The sequence below is a fragment of the Salarias fasciatus genome, chromosome 12, assembly GCF_902148845.1.
Source record: "Salarias fasciatus chromosome 12, fSalaFa1.1, whole genome shotgun sequence".
Taxonomy (NCBI): Eukaryota; Metazoa; Chordata; class Actinopteri; order Blenniiformes; family Blenniidae; genus Salarias; species Salarias fasciatus.
The window spans coordinates 17,134,575-17,155,948 of NC_043756.1; the positions used below are offsets into that span (position 1 = coordinate 17,134,575).

General features: G+C 41.9%; 1 protein-coding gene across 2 annotated transcripts in view; it reads right to left on the reverse strand.

Annotated features, from left to right (window-relative positions):
• The window catches only part of pde4d (phosphodiesterase 4D, cAMP-specific), a 182,525-nt gene that overhangs the window by 129,331 nt on the left and 31,820 nt on the right, over nucleotides 1–21,374 (reverse strand). The window contains exon 3 of one of the 2 annotated variants that reach the window (XM_030105016.1): nucleotides 8,439–8,677. In XM_030105016.1, the coding sequence (XP_029960876.1) occupies nucleotides 8,439–8,677 (239 nt within the window). Of the gene's footprint in view, nucleotides 1–318; nucleotides 2,054–8,438; nucleotides 8,678–21,374 lie in introns of those variants that run through there. The other variant, XM_030105015.1, reaches the window with a different exon arrangement.

The following is a 21,374-nucleotide window of genomic DNA, read 5'->3' on the forward strand; positions in this document are numbered from 1 at the left end:
ATATTATGAAGAAATAATTTAAAAGCAAGTCTTTTTTAATGATGCATATATTTTATCTGCCTTCTCTTCAAGGTAACTGCGGGGAACGTAAATGTTCGGCCAAAAAGTGGCGTGAACCAGAGGTCGAGCACAGGCGAAGAATTTAAAAAAAGAAAGAAAGAAAAGAAACGCTTACTACATCGTTCTCAAAGTTAATAAATCCAGCCAAATGACTTCTCCGCTGTAGCGCGTCTGTTAGACGCACAACGCCCATATCGACGGCAAGAGATTAAAGAGGGAGAAACAAGGCGAGCAAAGCAGTTCCTCTCTCGTCCTTACCGTCGAAGACCTTGAAAGGACGACGGCCACGACATCCTGGATTTCTTGAGTCCGGGTCGGTGCCCCGTGTCCACTGCGTAAGTCCGGTCCATGTTCCTCGGGTTGAGGTATCGCTCGGTGTCCGAAAAGCCTCTTTGTCTCACGCGGTCGTTCTTGCGCACTACCAGCGCGTGATGGAGCGGAGAGAGCGTCGCCTGGTTCTGCTGCCTCCACAGATGTTTGGGCGCTTTTGCACTCACGCCGGTTCCGCCGCCGGCGACCAAAGACGCCGTCCCCACTTTCCCGCAGGCAGGGTCCATCCTCCACGCCTCCACGCTGCTGTTTACGTTTTATGTTTATTTGTTTTAGAGAAATTTGCAGAAACGCACGAGTTAGGAAGCTACTAATGACGTTTATTTTTTATTAAATGGAGGGTTTTTCACTTTCAGCTCAGGTGTTTAAAAATAGAAGTATTCCCAGAACTTTTTTTTTATTTATTTTTGTCCTCTCTCCGGGTTACTCAGTGTGCTTCACGTAATGAGTTTAACTCCTTGAACTTCAACAACGCCGCGCAAAAAGCGAAGGGACTGAGGCTGACATGTATCCATTTACGCGTCACGGGGAAGACCTCTAGGACTGCAGGGGAAGTGTCCCCGAGTCAAAGCCACGAGGAGAAAACTGTTGGAGTCCGGTTTCACGGTGCCGTCCGCTCTCTCCGCACACACCCATCTCTGCAAGGTGCTTGTATTGCTGCAGCGGTGCGAGGTGTCCAGCTGATCAGGACGGTCCAGACCAGCGGATGGCTCCTCTCCAGTGTTGCAAACTTCTGCAGAAACCCCCCCTCCTCTCTTTCTCTCTCTCTCTCACTCAACTTGACGCACCACAACGCGTAAAAAAGCAACCAGACGTGGCTTTCACAGATCCTCCGACTCTCATGTCCCTTCCAGGCACTGGCGTCAACGGGATATAGGGAACAGGGTTATGCATTAAACATGAGGGACCCACCCAAAGGACCTCCCCCGAAATCCTTCAAGAGTGAGAAGCAGGAGGTGGGAATGTGCAGAAAGCCAGGTGGCCATTTCACAGAACTAAACTAGGATATGATTTTTTTTTTTTTTTTTTTCATCTAAATGTTTTTGCAGTCTTATAAACAGGGTAGAAGTATTATGCAATCTGCAGGTAAAAAGCAAGCTCACCTCCAGGTATCAAACAGAGATATTGCAATGCGATGTCTACTGGGTGCAGAGGGGTGCAGACATGCACCTTTGTTTCCACAGAAAGGAAGCTATGGAGGAAGACTGCTGTCTTTCCTTCCTCTCCCTGCACTTCCTGTGCAGTTCAGGCCCATTACTCAGGAAGCTAACAGTGAGGGGAATGCAGTCTCTCTTGCGATAACAGCTTAAATGTAATCTCCTCAGAAACAAGACTGAAAAGAGAAGTGACAGCTAAGTATGGATCCAGTATTATACACATTGTGACCAAACAAAAAGACATGCGTGAAAGGCATGCTCAGACAGGCAGCTTAAAAGAACTCCCATCCAGAATGCACTGCAAACAACGTGCAGAAGAGCAAGGATGAAGAGAAATTTAGTCTGATTAATTTTATTCATTCCCCGACTGCTTTGTCTCTAAAGAAGGTGAGAGAGAGGACAGCATGCGGCGGGAGTCACCTCCACCACACAATGTGCTGCCTACTTTTAAATTAGCTCACCTTGCATTTTGTTTGTCACCGGTGAGTGCTTAAAGCCAAAAGCTGCCGTCGTCAGCAGCATGATGACAACACTGTTGTATTCGTATATTTTGATATATTAGCCGTAGCTTAACGCTCCTTTAATTTAATTCCCATGGATGTTTTTGTTTCTATTTGCGTTTAATTAGACTGGGATAATGGGACAGTCCAGGAGATAAGTATAGAGGAGTCAATGATTAGTGATACGAGTGGATTGCTCCAATACTGACCTTATTAAACAGAGCAGGTTATCAGACACGCTTGACTGATCCACATTAAACAGTTTCTTGGTCACAACAGTGTTTTTATACACCTCTCAGGATGTAATTAAAGTTGGCAACAGAGTGAAAAACACTGCTGTGTTAATGATCTTACTTATAGGTAAATATCCAGTTTGTAGACTGATGTTCAGTTACACCAAATGAGTTTTAATGAAAAGAAAAATGGCACCGGTATTGGCTTGGTATCATTTGGGACATTTGTGAATTTGTATCTTTGTGGGCACGTTTGTGAACACCAGAAAATGAGAACTGTTCATTTGAAATTGATCCCCTACAGAGACTCCAGGGATGACATTTCACCGTTTAGGAAATCAATACACTGACAGGTTGCTTAGGTCCAATAGTGAGTTAATGTCCGGTGCTTCTATTGACATTGGCAATGCTGCTTTCAGTTCATTTCAAAATGATAATGTAAGTCTACAAGTACTGAATTGCTGGGATCTATAAAACATTATCTTAAGTCACATCTGTTAATTGGTGCTTAAGTTTGTCCAATTTGTTGATTTGTTAATGACCGGTAGATCTGTAAGCTTTTTCACCAATGCATACACTATAAACATACGTCTTTGCAGTTTGATTCTGGGCTCAGGGCTTTTGTGTGCAGATGTTTCTCATTCTTCCTGTGCATGAATAGCTTCTCTCTGGGTATTTTGATTTCCTCAGTCCTAAAACATATTAGGTTGGTTTAAATCGATTAATGCCAACTGCCCCCAGGGGGTGAAAGTGGGCGTGTGCTGTTGTCTTCCTGTGTTTGACCGGAGATGGACTGATTATCTGTGCAGTTGGGACCGTCTCCAAACCAGTCCTGGACGGACGGAGGGAAGGAAAAATGCACTGCATGTAGATGTGAGCAATGGAAAACGAAGAAATACATCAACTAAATTCGAGATTAGTTTTTGCGGTCTATATATAGGGGTGTTTAACTCCAGTCTCATTTATAAGACATGACGTAAAATACATAATAAAAGTCATAAACAAAAGCCAAACATGACATACGCCAAAAAAAAAAAAAGGCAGACTTCAAAAACCACTGCATGCACACCTCCTCATACTTTTCCCTTTATAAATTACAACCGGCTTGGAAAGCAGCTCAGGTGGATTCTCCTCATGTCCCACTCTGGGCACGCCCACTTTCTACCATAAATGTTTAATGCAAGGTACCTCCTGAATATTCTGCCTCCTGATCAATGAGCTTTTACACTCAGTTGTGGCAGAGAAGACAAGGAAAATTTAACAGCGAGTGAAAGAGAAGTGCTTGTGGGGGAGGTGAGGGCAGGAATAATGATATTTGGTGGTGACAGTGGAATCACTAATTAAAAAAAAAAGAGTGAAGAGCAGTATGTGGTCATCTGTCCTCAGAAGCAGCGGGAGACAAGGAGACAGGTATCCTGTCAAAGTAACTGCTATAGAAAGCAACTGCTTTCTATAGCAGTAGAGTAACTGCTACAGAGCTACAAGTGATATAATTGCAGCACGGTGGATGAGTGGTTAGCGCTCTTGCCTCACAGCAAGAAGGTCCCAGGTTCAATCCCCGGACCGTGCGGGCCTTTCTGTGTGGAGTTTGCATGTTCCTCCCCGTGTCTGGATGGGTTTCCTCCGGGATCTCCGGTTTCCCCCGTCAACCGACAACATGCACCATAGGTCAATCCTCCAGTCAGGTGATTCTGACCATTAACCTGACTCCACATCTGGAGATGGGTCCCCGGGCGCTCCCCGCAGCTGCCCACTGCTCCATACGGAATGCTTCAGTGGCATCGATGGATGGGTTAAATGCAGAGAACAAAATTTCGTTGTACATTCACTGTATAATGACCAATAAAGTACCTTAAACCTTAAACCTTATATATTGGAAAATATAAATATTAAATCTCATACATAGGAATATATTGCATTATATTTTACAATCTAATGCAATATATTTTGTTTCATAAGAGTAGCAGGCACTACTCTTACTGTGCAACATGACATTTTATCAAATTAAAGAGAAGGAAAAGAAATTGTCGGGTAGCACTACTAATACAACTTGAGCAACACGTAATGTACATAATAGAAGAAATCATCTATCTATCTGCCTTCTTTTGGGATTAAGAACCATCTGGATTCATGAATGAAATTATGAACACGTGGCACGTGCAACATGATGGTCAAACCGTCATGGTGTGGGGGAAACTTTGAGTTTATGCTCGTGAAATGGAAGCAGAGACTTGACATGAAATTCAGGTTATAATCTTACATTCATATTTCATTGAAGAATTGTTTAATAAATATATTTTAAAAAGTATTTCTGAATTGTTGGTACTTTTAAAACATTTTTTTAAAAATCTCTCGTATCCCTGGCAAACCTTCAAGTACGTATCATATGGTTTTGGAATGACCACACAGAGATGACGCACGTTTTGGTCTCATGCTGTATGTTACAGATTGATCTCAGACTGTTCACCTATAAACCCGTGTCATCAAGCATTCCAGTCCACCGCCACAGCCATCCGCAGATCTCAGTGGATCCAGTACGCTGATGTGAAAGGGGCATTAGTCCTTTCATGATGAGTTCCATTTCCTGAATGTAGATGAATGTTTACTTCAAAAGCAGTGAATTTAATGAAAGGTGTGGCATGAGTATATGGATATATGAGGAAAGATATTCTCATTTACAGTTAAACACTCCTTTTTTATATATATAAGAAAGGGGGCTAACTGCCTTACTCTTGAGGTTGAGTTGTAAATAAAGGAGTCATCTGGGACTAGTTAAACTTATTTGAAGCACTATGTATTTTGTTTTAAACGCATCCTATTTTAAGATTCTACAGTTTACACTTACTTTGTAACACTTTTGGGAACAAAATGTCAAAATCTATCCCTAATCTGTCAAATAGGTCAAACAAAGGTTGTGACAGTAATGCTGACACTGTTAATGTGCAGTATTATCATTTTATGAGGAAAACTGATGGGAACATCAGCCCCGCCTGATCATTTTCACCCGGCACATTAAAACTGCAGACACTCATTAACCTGTATACTTACATAATGTCACAAAATTCACCCAAAAGTTGCCCTTCGGTAGAATGTTCCTGTTGTATTTCTTCATCACTGCCGGGCTGAATTATTGATGAATCAAGCTTGAGGCAAAGTTAGGATGAATGGCCTTTGTTAAAAATCTTATCATCATTCATTTTCCTCCCAACAAGCCCATTTCTGTCTTTAATTGATCATCCTTACAAGACTCTGTTATGAAAGCAGGGAAATTATGCTTGATGCGTTTATAACACGATGGAACAGGACTAATGGTTAAATAGGAAAGCTTTCCGCCATCAGAAACGGCTTAGCAACAATAAATCATAATAACAGTTACATAATCCAAGCAAAATGTTGTCAAGCGCAGTGCATTACAGTGCAAAAACAGTAGGATTCCACATTGGGTCGTGGCTTTTGCAGCGATAGGCAGTAAAACCAAAGAGCGCAATTAGCTTTCCTTCAAGACAAACAAAGAAAGGAGGCAATGTGACAAGACTGGAAAATACCAGGCGCACATAATCGCTTTTCAAACTTTTTGAATTTACCCGACTCTTCCTCAGACACAATGTCAGGCAGTTTTCAAAGTCTGGTCAGCACTGCACCCTTGGGAATAGCTTACCATTTTCTGAAGTTCACATAAATGTTTTAAAAGAGACAGTCCTGTCTCTGCAATTTATGTCTGGAATCTTTTGGCATTATCACAACGTAAAAATATATTACTCGGCATTGTTTCTTCATTAACAGCACATCTTGTAAACAATGTGCATGTGAGATGCATTGATCTACAAACAAACACGTCGAAATCAAACATCCGAGGATGAGCACGACCTTTGTATTCAAGCGGTAGATGTGGTGAAGAGGAAACTGCTGTAAGCCTGCAACAAAAAAAAATGCTCCGCCTGTCTCAGGCTGTAATTTATTGTCAGCAGCTATTTCTGTTTTTCTGTAAAGGAGTTTTCCAGTCAGTGACACTCTGTTCACAACACCTTATAAAATATCCTCCAATTAAAGCTTTTTAAACAAGCTTCAGCCTTATTAATAGGCTGTACCTCACTGCCTATTTCTCCACTGTTTATTCACTCAGACATCATGTCTGGCTGAAGGAAGAAGAGAGAGAAAAGAGCAAATCACGAACAAGAGGAGAGGGGAGGAAAAACTGATAAAATTGAAACGGCTTCATTTTTTTTTTTTTCTTTTTTAAACACTCCGAGCACATGGCGAGCCATTGAAGGTGTCACAGGTGGCATGATGTGCTTGAGTGGGATACAAAGCCTTTCGGAGCATGCTGTCGTGATCAAAGACAAGACAGTGGAGTTCCACTTTCCTTTCAGCCGATCAGCTGATTCTCTCAGCTTTTCATGCACAACAGTCAACGAGGACAAGGGGGGATTTCCACTGACAGACAGATGTGACCAGTGCTTGCTTTGTTTTGGTAAAATTTGCCATTTCTCACTGTGTGGATACAGTTGGGTCCCCGAGTAAAATTGCGACACCCCTATTGGATGACCAGTTCCCGTACCGAATGCAATCTGGTCCGTTTGTTTCTGACTCCCCTCAGAGATTCAAGCTGGGAGAAGACTTTGCTTCCTCTCTCTGCCAAACCTCATTTCATCTGAGGCGCCCTGATTCAATCTCCAGCATCCCTCTGGATCAGGAGTGATGCCTCTCTCAGCTGTGGTGTGGCTGTGTTTTACATGCACAAGGGAGCTGAAGGGTCTGCACCGAAACTCATGTTTGTAGGACATTTATATTATTCACTGCGTGAAACTGGAAAAAATAAATTGCAACATACGCAAGGGAGAATGAGACGATTTGCAAACCGTTGCCCAAAAGCTCAAATGACTGCTGTTAAAAACGAACTGCAAATTTCCCCCCTGCCATAAAATAATTTCATGTAATCCACTGGAGAAAAATTCCATGTTCTTTATGATAACAGTTTTTTTTAAAAGAAAAAAAAAGATAGGAGCAGAATTGTGATGTGGCTTTTGCTTTCATGTTGTTAATAATGTCTCAAATGTTGAAATCATCGCAGCATTTTAGTTTGAGAGTTGAGAGTCAGCTGCGACAGAAATGTGTTAGTCCTGGATTTTTCATGAGTCACACGTAGACAGACAGGCACAATTTACATACCTGTGGTCTGTATGTTAAGAGCCAACTCAACAACAAGCATCCATCTCATTGCTGCCAAATAACTCATAAATCATGCAGGATGATTTTCTTCACCTTTCAGGCTGCAATCACTTTCTTTAGATTTCACGACAATAACTCAGCTTGCACAGGACTGGTAATCCATCATAATGAATATACTGCAGCATGTATTTACATTTTCAGAGCAGTTATTCTAACAGTGTAGCAGAAAACAGGTGCTGATGTCGAATCTGGATTGCCTGTATGATCAAATCTGACTGCTGATTAACAGATTTTCATACCACATTATCTTCAACTGACAGTTTTTTTTTTTTTTTTTTTGGGGGGGGGGGGGGTGACAGACTGACTGACATATGAACACATTTCATCTCCCAATGATACAATGACTGCCCCTCCCTACCAGCTGAGCTAACAGCCAACAAACATCTCAACCCAAGCCATGTTTGCTAATTATTTGTCCCCGGGGTTTTATTACCATCAACATATGGGTCCCTTTTCACAAAGAGACGCACTCAACTGTTGCTTTGATCTCGTTCTCACGTGTGATTCCTACAGTCACTCATGTAAATTCATTTCCAGTGTGACACATGAGGTTGTGGGCAGGCACACCTCCCTTTCCCATTCAGTGCAGCATTTTTCGAGATGACAATACCTGATGTACAGTTGATTGATTGATTTTTTTTAAAAAAAATTCTGTTCTTTTTGAGATATAATCACTGGTGTATCTCTGGACATATGCTGTGGCAAGCAAACGTGATTCTGCTACTTCACTTACTGCCTTATTTCTCTTTCTAAAATATGTTTAGAGGCCATTGTCATCATAGGAGAACTGATTTGAAACTGTTAGCACTGTGCAAGCTACTGAGTGACGTCTGTCTACCAGAAAGTCACTTCATGTCATATAGCCATCCGCCCATTTCATTAATAGATGCTTTGGAGGTGAAAAGAAAAGTAAACCCACATCATCCTACCTGCAAGTGTCAGCAGAGGTGATGGCGATGATTGGCGGTGTGCGTAATGGCAGTGTGGTGGGCCGCGGCGGGACCGTGACTGTGTCGGACTCCGGCTTGCGATCGCAGTAGTACTGCTCCGCCTGCCTGAAGGCCAGAGGAGGCAGCTGGACAGTCCGGCAGGACAGCCTCCGCACCATGAAGGGCTCCATGCAGGTGACTGGCCCCGGCTCCGGGGAGTCCGATGAATCATCAGACACCTGTAGGAAGAGGAAAGAAGGGCGGATGGTTCTTAACTAGGGAAAGGATTTCCAAGACTGGATTTCCTCCCGGTGCCACAGTTTCCTGTCATGTTATAAAAACATGCATGTGCAGTTCATTGGTCACTTTAAAGTTGAACGTCGCCCTGCATTCACCCTGTGATGTGCTGGTGATCTGTCCTAAACATATAGATAGGATGCATGGATGTTTTTTGTTTTTTTTCTTTCTATAATTGTCTCCATTTCCTCACAATCAGGTCTCCGTGTTTAGGTTGCACTTCCAGTGTTTATTCAGAAGCCCTGAATGGACAAACAACACAGCCTCCATAGGCAGCCTGGGAGACTTCAACACAGAGCCTCCATAGGCTCTTCTTCTCACATGAAAGGAGTATGTGAGAGGAATGGGCATCCTTTTGGCTACAGAGGGGCTGCAATATTGAAGGTATATTCCATACTCGCGCACAAAAACACCTCAAGTATGTGCTACATTATCCTAGAAAGGAATTGGAAGAAGATAAAAGGCAATGATTGATGTGACTGACCCAACTGCGCCCGTCAGATGTAAGTTTTATTGTATATGTGTCAATCTAGCTCATTTGTGGGAGAGAAATTGGCTTTATGTGGTTGAATATTCATTAGGTACAATATTATTCGAATCATGTTCTATTCTTGCTGTCTAGAGCCTCCTTAATTATACACTGAATACATGCTGGGTATTAGTTACATCCAGCATAATGCAGTATACAACAGAGATCACACAATAAGTACTAATGATTGATATCCACATCAGTGAGAAAAATCAGACAGATGTAAGATAGATGAGACGATGCTGACACGATGATCAAAATACAATAAAACATTAAGAGTCAAGGAGGTAAGCAATAATTAATGTGAAGCGCTATTGAATGTAACAAAGGTTCGAATAGAAAATCACTGACTTGAGAAGAACAGGAAGCTCAGAGTAAAATGACACAAGACAATAGGTCAGCTGAGGAGGAGGGGAATGAGACCAAGAAGGGTGTCAGCAGGGGGGGAAAAGTCATCTGTTAGCTGAGACTGCATGTGTGAACCAAGGCCAGTGTGGGAGAACAGAAACTCATTTTACAGTAACATGCTATCCTGAAGGAACACATCGGTTGGTCAATGCACCTTAAAGTGGTTATCAGAAAAGGTGACTGTGCTGTGGCCATGCCACTGGCAATGCCTTTTCTTTGGAAAATAAATAAATGCATGTCTGCTGCAAAGTTAAGTTCTCCTGTGCTAAAACTAATATAAAACTAATTCCCAAAAAAAAAAAAAAAAAAAGAAAAGAAAAGAAAACAACCATCAATCCATGATTGCAAGCCTCAGTGTTAATTATGTAAGGCCGGATTTTCTTTTGTGGTGAACACAAACCGCTATTTTTCAACACGATAATGAAGACATTCTGATCAGAAGCCTGTGATGAACAGCAGTTCAGTGATGTGCTGCTCTCTGTTTTCACCTTACTCCAGGATGACAAGAGGGCAATCACTTATTTGTTTATCGAGTGGCTCCAGGACCATCTTTGATTCAGGGCACACTCAGGCTCACACCTACAAGGTGAGCTAGCGAGACAGCATGATGAATTAAGGCCAATTCTGTGCCATTAATCTCGCCGCAGAGCACGAGGAGCTTTTGTTCTGCATGAGTAACAAGGAAGGGTCAAATCATAACATTTACATTCAGCACAGCTATTTTACATGCTCTACATTATGAGACTGAGAGGACTTGAACCAATCGATCATAAAATCTAGGATAGAGTTTTGACAGTGCCATGCCTATAAATATCGCAGGCTGGTGTTTGTTGTCATTCATCCATCCACCTTCTGTCCGAGCCGGGATCACAGGTTACGTTGGCGAGTGAAGGGTAGGGTCAGCTCCTGGACGGGTCGTCAATCCGCCACACGGCCAGATATACCAGCATCACACCTGAAGACGGTTTTAGAGTCACATCGATCCTGATATACATGAAGAAAGAAAACTCCAGTGCCCGAGGAGAACAGGAAACCTCAGATTTGTGTGTGTGTGTGTGTATGCAGTTATTATAGGCTGAAAAGATTAAACAAAGCTTTACTCTGAATTTGCATAATGCAGCTATATATAATTGAACAACCGTAATCTTCCACATAATCAATTCTGACATGACATAGAAAATTCATGAACTCGTATCAGCTGACTTTGTTCTCTAAATGAAAAAATGCATCATTCACACCATTTGATCCAACTCTGTTTCACAGGGCATTGTTAGTACGCTCGCATTCACACCTATCTGCAATTTTAGAGCCACTGAATTCACTTTGAATGCATGTTTTGGGTTTGTGGAAGAAAACTAGAACACAATTCCACGCCTGTACCGGTTAAGAACATGCAAACTCCACATAGAAAGGCCACAAAGCTCAAGCTATTCAAAACGGGGATGATGGGAATGCTAACCACTCCATGTTTATGCTGATCTAACTATTATGAAAATGAAAATAACAATTTCAGAACATTTCAGTTTTGGATTTCTTTTCCCTGATCCGAGCCACGGGGCGCTTGTCAAGCTGATCCAGTAACAGGTCTTACTCATGATCGCGACATAGCAGCACAATGAAAGGAATTCTCACTCTTCCTTGCTGTGGCTTTCTGTGGGCTGCAGATTTTCATACAGTGGATTGATTTGCTGTGCTCAGGTTGAGGTACTCAGTGGTGCATGCAGGGCCCGGGGCAAGCTGCTGGATAACAACACCTGTTCTCCCTCCAACCGCAAACAAATGAATTTTCCTGGCAGTTAGAGCAATTCGCTGCCCCTTACAGCATTGTATGTCACTATTAGACCAAGAAAAAACCCTGGCAGCTCTGACTCCGGTGTGTATGCGGGTCTTCGCTCCACGCTTTGTCGTGACTCCTCTGCCTCACCTCTCTCTGTCGTGCTGATGAACCGTCCAATTCCCCTCTCGCCGTCCACGACTACATCCATCTAGATGCCAATCTTCATTCACAAAGCCAGTGAGCCTTTCATTCCTACATAATTACCAGCATTAGACTCATTTCCGTACACAGAGGCTTACAGAGGGGGAACGGCGAGTCGATATGATTAACCCTCGCTGCTCAGCATGCTGAAGGGAAAACAGATGATGGATGTAATGAGTCAATGAAATGCAGTCACCATTAACTATGAATAGTTCAGGCACTACATTTAGAGACAACTGGCACTAAATAAGCTATGTAAAGGTCCATCACTCTTTCACTGTTATTCTTGTAATGGCATAAGGTGTTATTATCCTGTTATAATTATGTTATGCTTTATAGCAGCACACTTCTGCCTCAGTCAATTGCAGTTTATGTTCTTATAGTCATTACTGACTCAGTCATGATTTTATTCAAAATGATCCGAATCTTTATCTCGAAGTTATCATATTGAAACATGATCCAACCTTTTCAAATTGTGCGATTAGTTAATGCATTAATAAGACGTTTAACTTCCCCAGCCCTGGTTAAAAATTTGTTTAAAAAAAAAGTTTAAATAATTGGCTTCAGCCAGATTTAGACTTTGGTACACAATGTGACATCCGAGTCCAGTGGCCGCCTGCCTCCATCATCCCAGCACTGTGTTAGCAGAGTGTAAACAACAATAACAACTCCGGAAAACATCAAGAAGAAGAGTGCGTGCTTGTGGATGGCACCAAAGTTTTCTTGTCGATCTTGTTTGCTTCTGCTTCTCAGACCTGGCAGCACTGCGTGGCAGAGCTCCTGCAGGCCACACTTTTAATAAGCCAGCATGGCAACAAGTTGGAAGGATGTCAACACTGACATGGCTCGACTGTGCTTTTATCTAAAAACTGAAAACAAGATGGCATGTGGGAAACATGCAATCCCTCCACCAGAAAAACACACACACACATTCATCTCAAGAATCTGAATATTAACTTACCCACAGACGACCGTGATACTGCCTGGCCGGAGAAGATAAAGCGGCTCATTAGGGCGATGACCTCGCAAGACCTGCTTTCATTTAACTTTGCAGGAAGTGAAGGTTTCAGGAAAATAACGGAAAAGGTTGTCCCTGAACACACCATGATCAAAACGTGTCTTTTCTTTTTTTAGATCAGTGAGAAAAGTATTGATTAAAATTCACGTTCAGCTAATGTCAGGTACTAAAGGAACATTCCTATTGTGATAGATTTAAATTCTAACTGCTAAACCTGAGAACATTACACTGACTAATGCAACAGTGATTTTAGTCTCATCAAAAGATCAAGAGTTTGACATGAGAGGCAGGTACAAACACTTCAGTGTGTGTGTGTGTGTGTGTGTGTGTGTGTGTGTGTGTGTGTGTGTGTGTGTGTGTGTGTGTGTGTGTGTGTGTGTGTGTGTTACTATATAGTGATTATGCGAACAGTCCTTCATTTTCACTCACTTGTGCTGTCTCTCTTGATGCCTGGAGCACCTCTTTATGATGAGTGGGATCAGTAAAAGGTTAATTGGTCTGCTGTGACTCTCCGCTCTTCATACGCTAAGCTGTCTGCTGGTCAAGTTTACTTGTTTTAGAACGAGTGGCCTTAATATTCAGAATCTGCAGACGGCCTTTCATTCAATAAGCAAAGCGTAGTCATGGATTTATTTTGGTAAATGCTGAGCAAATTAAAGTGAATCTGTTTTTAACTTGACTATTCAGTTTTCTGACATCTTACACCGTGAGGGTTCATGTGCATATCACACCCCCCTCCAAAAAAAAGTAAGCACTTTTGCGTTACTCTGCTTTTCTCCAGGTAACATCACGGCATGCTGATAGTTGCTTTCTTATTTCAGAAGGTACAGGAATAAGGAAAACACTGGCAATACATGAGCTGTAGTGCAATATATTCTGTTACAATGCTTATAAAGCAGATAAATAGATGGAAATTGAATTGCTGTACCAATGCCAAAAATTTGCATCAAATCTGATTTGAAAGGCTGATTGTTTTTCTTATTCATTGGAAAACATGAATGTATGCAATTCTTTATATGTCAGTACAGTGTTTATGACATCTGATATCGTATCACAAAACATGACAAATACTATCATCAGGTATGATTCTTACACCTCTGAACAGAAGTTTGACAAACGGTGATGTTCAGGGAAGAGAATGAAGTCAATTCACGATTAAAACCTCCCTTCCTAAAACTTCCCACATGGTCGTTATGTAATCAATAGATGGTTAAATATTCATCCCTGGGATGGCATTTGGAAGTAAGGTCAGTTTTTCATCAATGTTGCATTTGCTTCCTCCATTTTAAATCAACAATATCTCCACCATTATTTGGACAATATGCATAATCTTGGTCTCAATTGATAGCTAAGACCTTACAGAATATAGTTCCAGTGTCAGAAACACTGTGAATTTTAACATGCCTGAGAAAATTTTGATAAAGTAGAGGAAAAAAATGAAATTTTTACCTTCACCGAATTTTTTTTCAGATTCCACATTGAAAAACTCCATGATGACAATGAAGACAGCTATAATGATGCCACTGGCTGTATTCAGTAGCTCCTTGACTACAACTGTACCAAGTTTCATGAGAATAGCACAAAGCACATAGATTTTATAGGGTTCAGTTTGGATAGTACCAGGCGAACCCTCCATTTGGCCACTTGGAGACCACCCTGTGCCAAACTACACTAAGTGTTTTTTTTCTTTCTTTGAAAGGAATCTGACTTTAAAATACCTTTAATTTCCACTACAAGGGTCTGTATATATACAAAGGACCCTTTGGTTCTGACATTTAGCCACTATATTATCAGAATCTGCATAGTTTTTGTGGAGAAACTTATAATTGTGCACAGTATTGTGCACAGTATGAAATACATTTTTATACATGGCTGAACCATAACATTTAGCTTCCAACTGAAATATATTTGTAACAATATAATCAATACAAAAATAGCCAATTATATCACTGAGAAAACAAAAAATTATACCCTTTGAAATATGTAAACAATAATATCTGCAAAATGCGCATCAAGAAAAAAACAAAAACAACGTACAATTAGCTGTAAAAAAGCTCAATGAAGATAAATGTGCATGTTTCAGAATTAAAAAATTGCCAAATATATCAGAAACAATCACTAATTGCCATCCGCGTGCGTCTCACTCTGCAGTGCGCACCGGCGCACCTGCGATCCAAGATGGCGGCGGCGCTCGTGGGGTTATGTTTGAAGCTGTCTCCCAGCTGGATGAGCCCCCAGTCACGTGTAACATATCGTTGGAAAGCTCGCGAGACGTAGAACATCAACAAACGTGATTTGAGCTCCCAGGGTGAACGACGAGCCCACAAGATGGCGACATGAGGCAGCATATAAACATTGTGGCGCACGACGCTCTTTCACTTCGCTAGAGGATTATGAAGTCAATTTTGGTCAGAGGAGAGCCTGGATAGGTGGAAAATGACCACAAAACGGTAAGGAAATAAAATATGTTGTGTTTTGTGTGAATAGCTTTGAGATTTGGCAATGAAGTGTGTGAGAATCATGCAATCTGAGGTGCTGGCTGTGAAATGTGAAGATCAGTTTTTGGTTTGTTTTGCCGCTGACGGGAGCTGGTCGGCTCAGAGAAGATTCTGCCTGGTGTCATCTTAAAGAGCAGCTTTTCTAGTTTTACAAGATACCAAATATGTTGGGATGGAGCAGACGGACCGTGCGTTCTGTAGCGTTTTGTGTCGGCAGGTGCGGGTGAGGGGGGCGTGTCGAAATGTTGCATACGAATTTTAAAGTTGTTATAAATCAAACACTCGGTCATCAAAGTGCAGTTTGAGCATTCAGTTAGTGAGATTAAGGCTTATTGTTTGAGACACAATTGAAAGAAAACATCCTCACAGCATTTTAGTCACTTTTTACACATGTTGAAGTGGAGCGTAAAAATGTTGGACCCGGTACCGGGTCCGTCGGGCCAAACGGGTTAAAAGAAAAAACAAAACTAACCTCATCAGTATGCTACTTTCCAATAAAGATTGTCTATTTTTAATAGCTCAAGTGACACTAGGGGTCTGCGCGTATATCAGCCCGGTGTCACAGTGACAGCCTCCTTTTGTCATGTTGAAAAAATACTTAATCCACTTGAATCAGTTTTGTTGGTGGAGGGAGTAGAGGAATCGATGCAAAATGGGTCATATCCCGATGGAGGAGCATTACTGCGGGGGACAGATAGGTTGGGAAAAAGTTTATTCCAACAGCCTGAGGATATTTTGATGACACCGGCAAGTCAGGAGAAGTTACAGCCTGTTGAAATCTCTGGAAACAATGCGCAATAGTTTCTTTGGGGACAAAGCGGCACAATTAAACTACTACTTTGTTGTGGACACAGCAGCTATGCGTGTGGACTGGAATGCGGCCTTGGCTGAAAACGCTTGCTGTGAGGCTTTTCAGATATGCAGGTCATTCAATATCAGGTCCATTGAGGTATTTCTCCCACATGCAGCGCTCATTTATTTATATCAGGAATTAGAGGCAGCCGCCTTCTCTCTCTTTTTTTTTTTTTAATTCTTTATCCCCCAAATGCAAATTCAGTCCTCTTGTACAACAGACTTTGCGATGAAGCTGGATGATATGGAGCCCTTCTACTGTTGCACATTTAATGGTTGTGCAGCACATCAAACAGGAGGGTAATTCTGTTTGCCGTGTCACTCCGTTTCCAAGCCACAACGCCGGGGATCAAACCGCCTCACACGGCGAGCTTTAAAAGTTGCTCCCTCTCGTGTGCATGATTTATGAATTAATTCATGTCAATTAGACCAAAGCTAACAGGAAGCCCATCCATTTTCGAAACTGAATTTTTAATTAGCCCTTTTTTCTCTGTTGACCTTTTGAGAGATTATGAAGGAGGGGAAAATGGGTTGGGCCTCGCGTTGAGATGCAGAGTACAAACACTTTCAACAGCATATGGACGGGATCCTGTGTTGTATGGCATTAGGTATTTTCACATTTCAAAACAATGCTGCTGCACGCATACAAAAAATAAATCTAGAACTGTCTATTCTCTTTGCAGGTTTCTTTACTTCTCTGCTGCTTCATCCCCCAACACCATCTGCTGAGAGACCCTGAGCAATACCTGAGGCACTCTGAAAAGTGTTTTTTAACTTTTCCTCTTAGAATCGAAACCTCATCACCCTTTCAAACTCTGACGGCAGTCTGTTAAAAGTGTATATCCAACATAATTTTACACTCAAACATCAAAGAGGCTGATTCGGGGTCTATGATAGGATTCTGGGAAAAAAGAAAAACCTTTGAATCAAGTCGCAGGAGCAATAACGCTCCATAATCTCAGCCAAGCGCTTTTTCCATAAGCAACGTAGCAAAATATCAGTGATCTCCAAGTGCTTCAAGGGTAAGCAACAAACACAGGAATGCGCCATCACAGAGTGGAGCCACAGGGCAGCCTTGCATTATACTCAATATGTGCAACCTTTCATTGTCAGTGCCATCATTCATCTCTCCACTCTGAATTCAGAAATTGATTTAATCAGAGAATGAAGCATAAATGGATTCTGGGTAAAGCCCAGTGGCAACGAGAGAAGTGGAAAGAAGAACACAAAGCGAGGTAAAGTCCCGGGAGACGGAAAAGAAGATTAAGAAAAGATTCGTATTTTGAGAAGTGTAGTAAACCACCTCATCAGAAAAACTCCACAGCAAGCTCATATCTATCTGATGATACACAGGTGTATTTAGAACAGTTTTACATGTCCGTGTGTTGCACTTTATGTGTCACAGTTTATGTCTGGTTTCACTTTCACTGCTTGTGGCGTGCATACTCCTTAAATCTAGTGTCTTAATTCACCCTTGTGTCCTATTCTGTATTATTGTCTTCTGTTTTCAGGTGTGCATCCAGGTTAGTCACTGACCAATTCATTGGTTGCCTTTTTCCCTAGATTTAGTGTTGGCCATTGAAATTATTTTGTACATTCTTTTTCCTGATTTACAGCCATCTTTTGCTTTGTGCCTAAATTTATTTGTATGTTTACATACAATGATGATAAATGATTGATTCCTATTGTCACATACATTACCTCATAATTGAAAGGGAGCATTAAAAAGAACTGGAAAATGTAATTTGCATAAAACACTTAGTATTCTGTTGAGTCATTTTGTCTGAATCACAAGTCTTTTTGTTTATGACACGACCTGCTTTTCACACCTGGAAATGAGGATTTTTTTTTTCCCTTTCTTCTCAGCAGATGCTCCCAAGCTCTGTCGAAGTGGAGGCTTACAGTCTGGAGCAGCCATTTTGAGGTTCCTCTCCACAATCTTAAGTGGGTTCAAGTCAGAGCTCTGATTGGGCCTCTCGAGGACATCCTCAAGGTTGTCCCCAAGTTGCTCCTGTACTGTTTGAGCTGTGTGCTTCAGGCCGGGTGTAAACTCCAAACAGGATCTCTTGTGTCTTTCACTGGAGTCCGTCAGGCCAGCGGTGTCTGTCCTTGTGGAATGTTCTGCCATCTATCTGTGTGATCTTTGGAGGTCAGCCAGCACGAACGCTGGGTTCTGGTCATCTCTCATACCAAGGTCCTTCTTTCCTGATTGCCCCATTTGGCGGGGCGTTCAGCATGAGGAGTAAACCTCTTTCCAGGTTTTATCCATTTAAGAACTATGAAAGCTGCCAATATCTTGAGACGTCTCAGTATCGTATTTTTCTTGGTATAAACTGCAGTTCTCTGCAGATACGGTATAGGCATCAACTTATTCCTCTGTTCGATTTCTGCAAGAAATTTATTTGCCATTAGCTTTTTTGCACTCATGAGCATTGTCAGCAGTACGACCTTGTATCGGTAGACATGTGTTTGAAATCATGTCCAGTCCAAAACCCCAATTCTTTCTCTTGCTTTTGTATTTTAGGACATTAGGAGTTGCTCACTGTTGCCAATTGTCTTCAGCATCCGGCATTTCAGATTCATTAAAACATTTAAAACAAACCGGGAAGGAAGCTGCTCATTCTAGAGACTCACAAACGTCCAGTAGTTTCCTTTTGTTTCCTTGCCCTCTTGCACCTGCCTAACGCCAACTCAGAAAATAAGACTTCCTGTATGACCTGATTTATTAGAGAAAAGCGTTATCCTTGGTTTATGCTGCTCTCCAGTTACATCTCAGTTGCACAGCTCCTTGGTACATGAAGGGTCACTGCAAGAAAACAGGTTTATATTTTTGCTCCGTGATGAGAAGAACTGGTATTTACAACAGGCACTGTGTGTGTTTTTCACCGGTTTGTGTAGCTGTAAAACGCAGTACCCTGTAGGGCAATAAAAATTAGCTCACTACATCTTCTTCAGGACTCGGTGATCACAGCTTCACGGCATATTTAATGTCGTCAGGGTGGAGGGACAGGCGGACGGCGGCGTAGCATCAGGAGGCAACGTGTTATTAACTACAAAGTAACCATTTCTGCACACGATCTCCAGATGCTGGTGCACCTGCACGTGACTCATGAGTATGGTCTGTCAGATCTTCATGTTTTTTTCTTTTTTTCCCTTGATGCACATTTGAGATATTTTTTTTTTCGCTGTAGACATTAAATTGCATCTCTTTTCTCCCTGCTTACTTTACAATTTACAAAGTCGCGCACAGTCAATTTCTCAGTTAGACTGTCAACAAATACATAATGTTTTGAGGCATCTGAGAGATGAAGTGAAGTACAATAGGAATTGATTGCTTGATCATAGCAACGTGTCTGCTTACAGCAGGTCTCGGAGATCCTGAATGAAGAGTGATTTTCTGTTTAGACTGTTTTAATTCCATTTTCACTGAAGCCTCTCTACATCGAGAATCTCATGTGAAAGCATTTTCTTTCCAAACAAAGGTGCAAAGAGAGGCATTGTCAAAGCAATTAATTAACATTGAGCAACAGTCACTTCACCACCTTCTATGTTTTCACACGCGCTGCACCTATTTTTACACCCTTTCACCAGCAGCGTGAGATTTCCAGGATTTACGTTGAGATAAGAGAGAGAAAGGGAGAAATAATAGTGAGCGCTTGATGCTCTATTGTGTTCTTTATCTAAAAATTTGTTTTTCTCTCTGACAGTAGCAATAAATGGTTTAGATCTTCATGAATCTTTAAACAGCCAAGATTCCATCAATCATCAAAAAACATTGGTTTCATCACACATTCAGTGTGTGAAATATCGAGTGCAGCTGCACTACATCTGACTAATAACACAGTGAAATATTCTTCCTGCTATACCTTCAGTTGCGAGCGGCTAGCAAACACCTTGCCTTCGCTGTGTCTGCTCCGGATCTGCTGCCACTGTTATGCAGATTGTCTTCCTATTCTTAGACGTTCAAGGCAGAAATGCAGCCACGGTGTTTTTTTATTCCCTTTTCTAGCTCAAAGTGACAGCGCCTCTCAGTTTGGTTGCATTACTAATTGGGCTGCATAAATTATCAGCGACAGTCACAGTGCATGCATCAAAAAAATATATGCATGCGAAAATGTAAGAAGAGGACAAACTTGAATTATGAAGCTATAACAGTAGGTTGTAAAGGGAGAATAAAAAATCAGGACATTACAATGGTCTATCACGCAGACTGTTATTTATCTCAGCAATAAAACAGAAAAATGAGATATAAGAAGAGATTACAGGGTAAAAACAAGCAGGGCATGCGATAAGAGAGTCACAGTAGTGCTGAGTGATACTGAAGGTGGGGGAGATGAATCAATTTGTTTCGAGGAGCCCCTATCTCGCAGCCTGAGGCAAGAGAATATTATGTCTGGCAGGGACAAAACCCAGTCTTCCTCAGGTTCAGGTATCGCCCAGTAACCAGTGGTCTTTATACAAATAAATGCGATGAAGATCGTTAACTTTGCAACAAATGTTGAGATGAGATGAGATGTGGCTGATGGCTTGACGTAACCTGAGACTCGTATCACATTTCTGTGAGTTTCCTTATCTGTGCAGAGGGTCGGGGTCAGTGTGTTGTCATACAGAGAGATAAAGTGGGAAACCCAGTATGGTTTTGTGAGGAGGAAACACGGCTTATGTATCATCCACGAATCGAATCTGGATGAAGTGTGACTCTAACAAGGTGACAGATTCATCACACCGTGCATCCCCCCCACGTGTCAAACCTCCCTTAACGGGGGGTTTCGGCGCCGCTCGTCATGCATCGGCCCCGCATCCAAAGCGAGCGCGCCGCCAAACACCTCATGCAAGATTAATCACGCTCTGAACGCAGTCAACTGGCCGTGAAATGAGAACGGCGAGCAGGTGTAATGTGTCTTTACACACCTGTAGAAAACAAAATCCGAAGCCCGGCTAACTTTGTGCCCTTGCTCGCAGATGATTAAGCAATATTTAAGCTCAGCAAAGACAACAGAACAGGCTGATGGGTGGACAGAGCAGACGGAGAAAACCAATTCTCACCAGCCAACTGATGGCGGGCAAGAGGGAAAAGAGATAAAATATCACTGAGTAATTGAGTACATCCCCTTTGTAGGGACCTGCTAATCTAATTACATGTTTGAAATATGCAGTAGAACGCTCCGCTTCCTCATAAATAAATAAATGAATACGCAGATAAGCGACAGCCGAAAAACAATTTGCGTTGCTTGCGGTCGGCCAGACAAATCAGTGATAAGAAGATCGCTGTTATCGGGTTTATTAAGTCGGTGACCTCTAATATGTGTGATGCGATAAAATGCTCCAGCGAGTAAAAACATTAGTCCAACGTGGA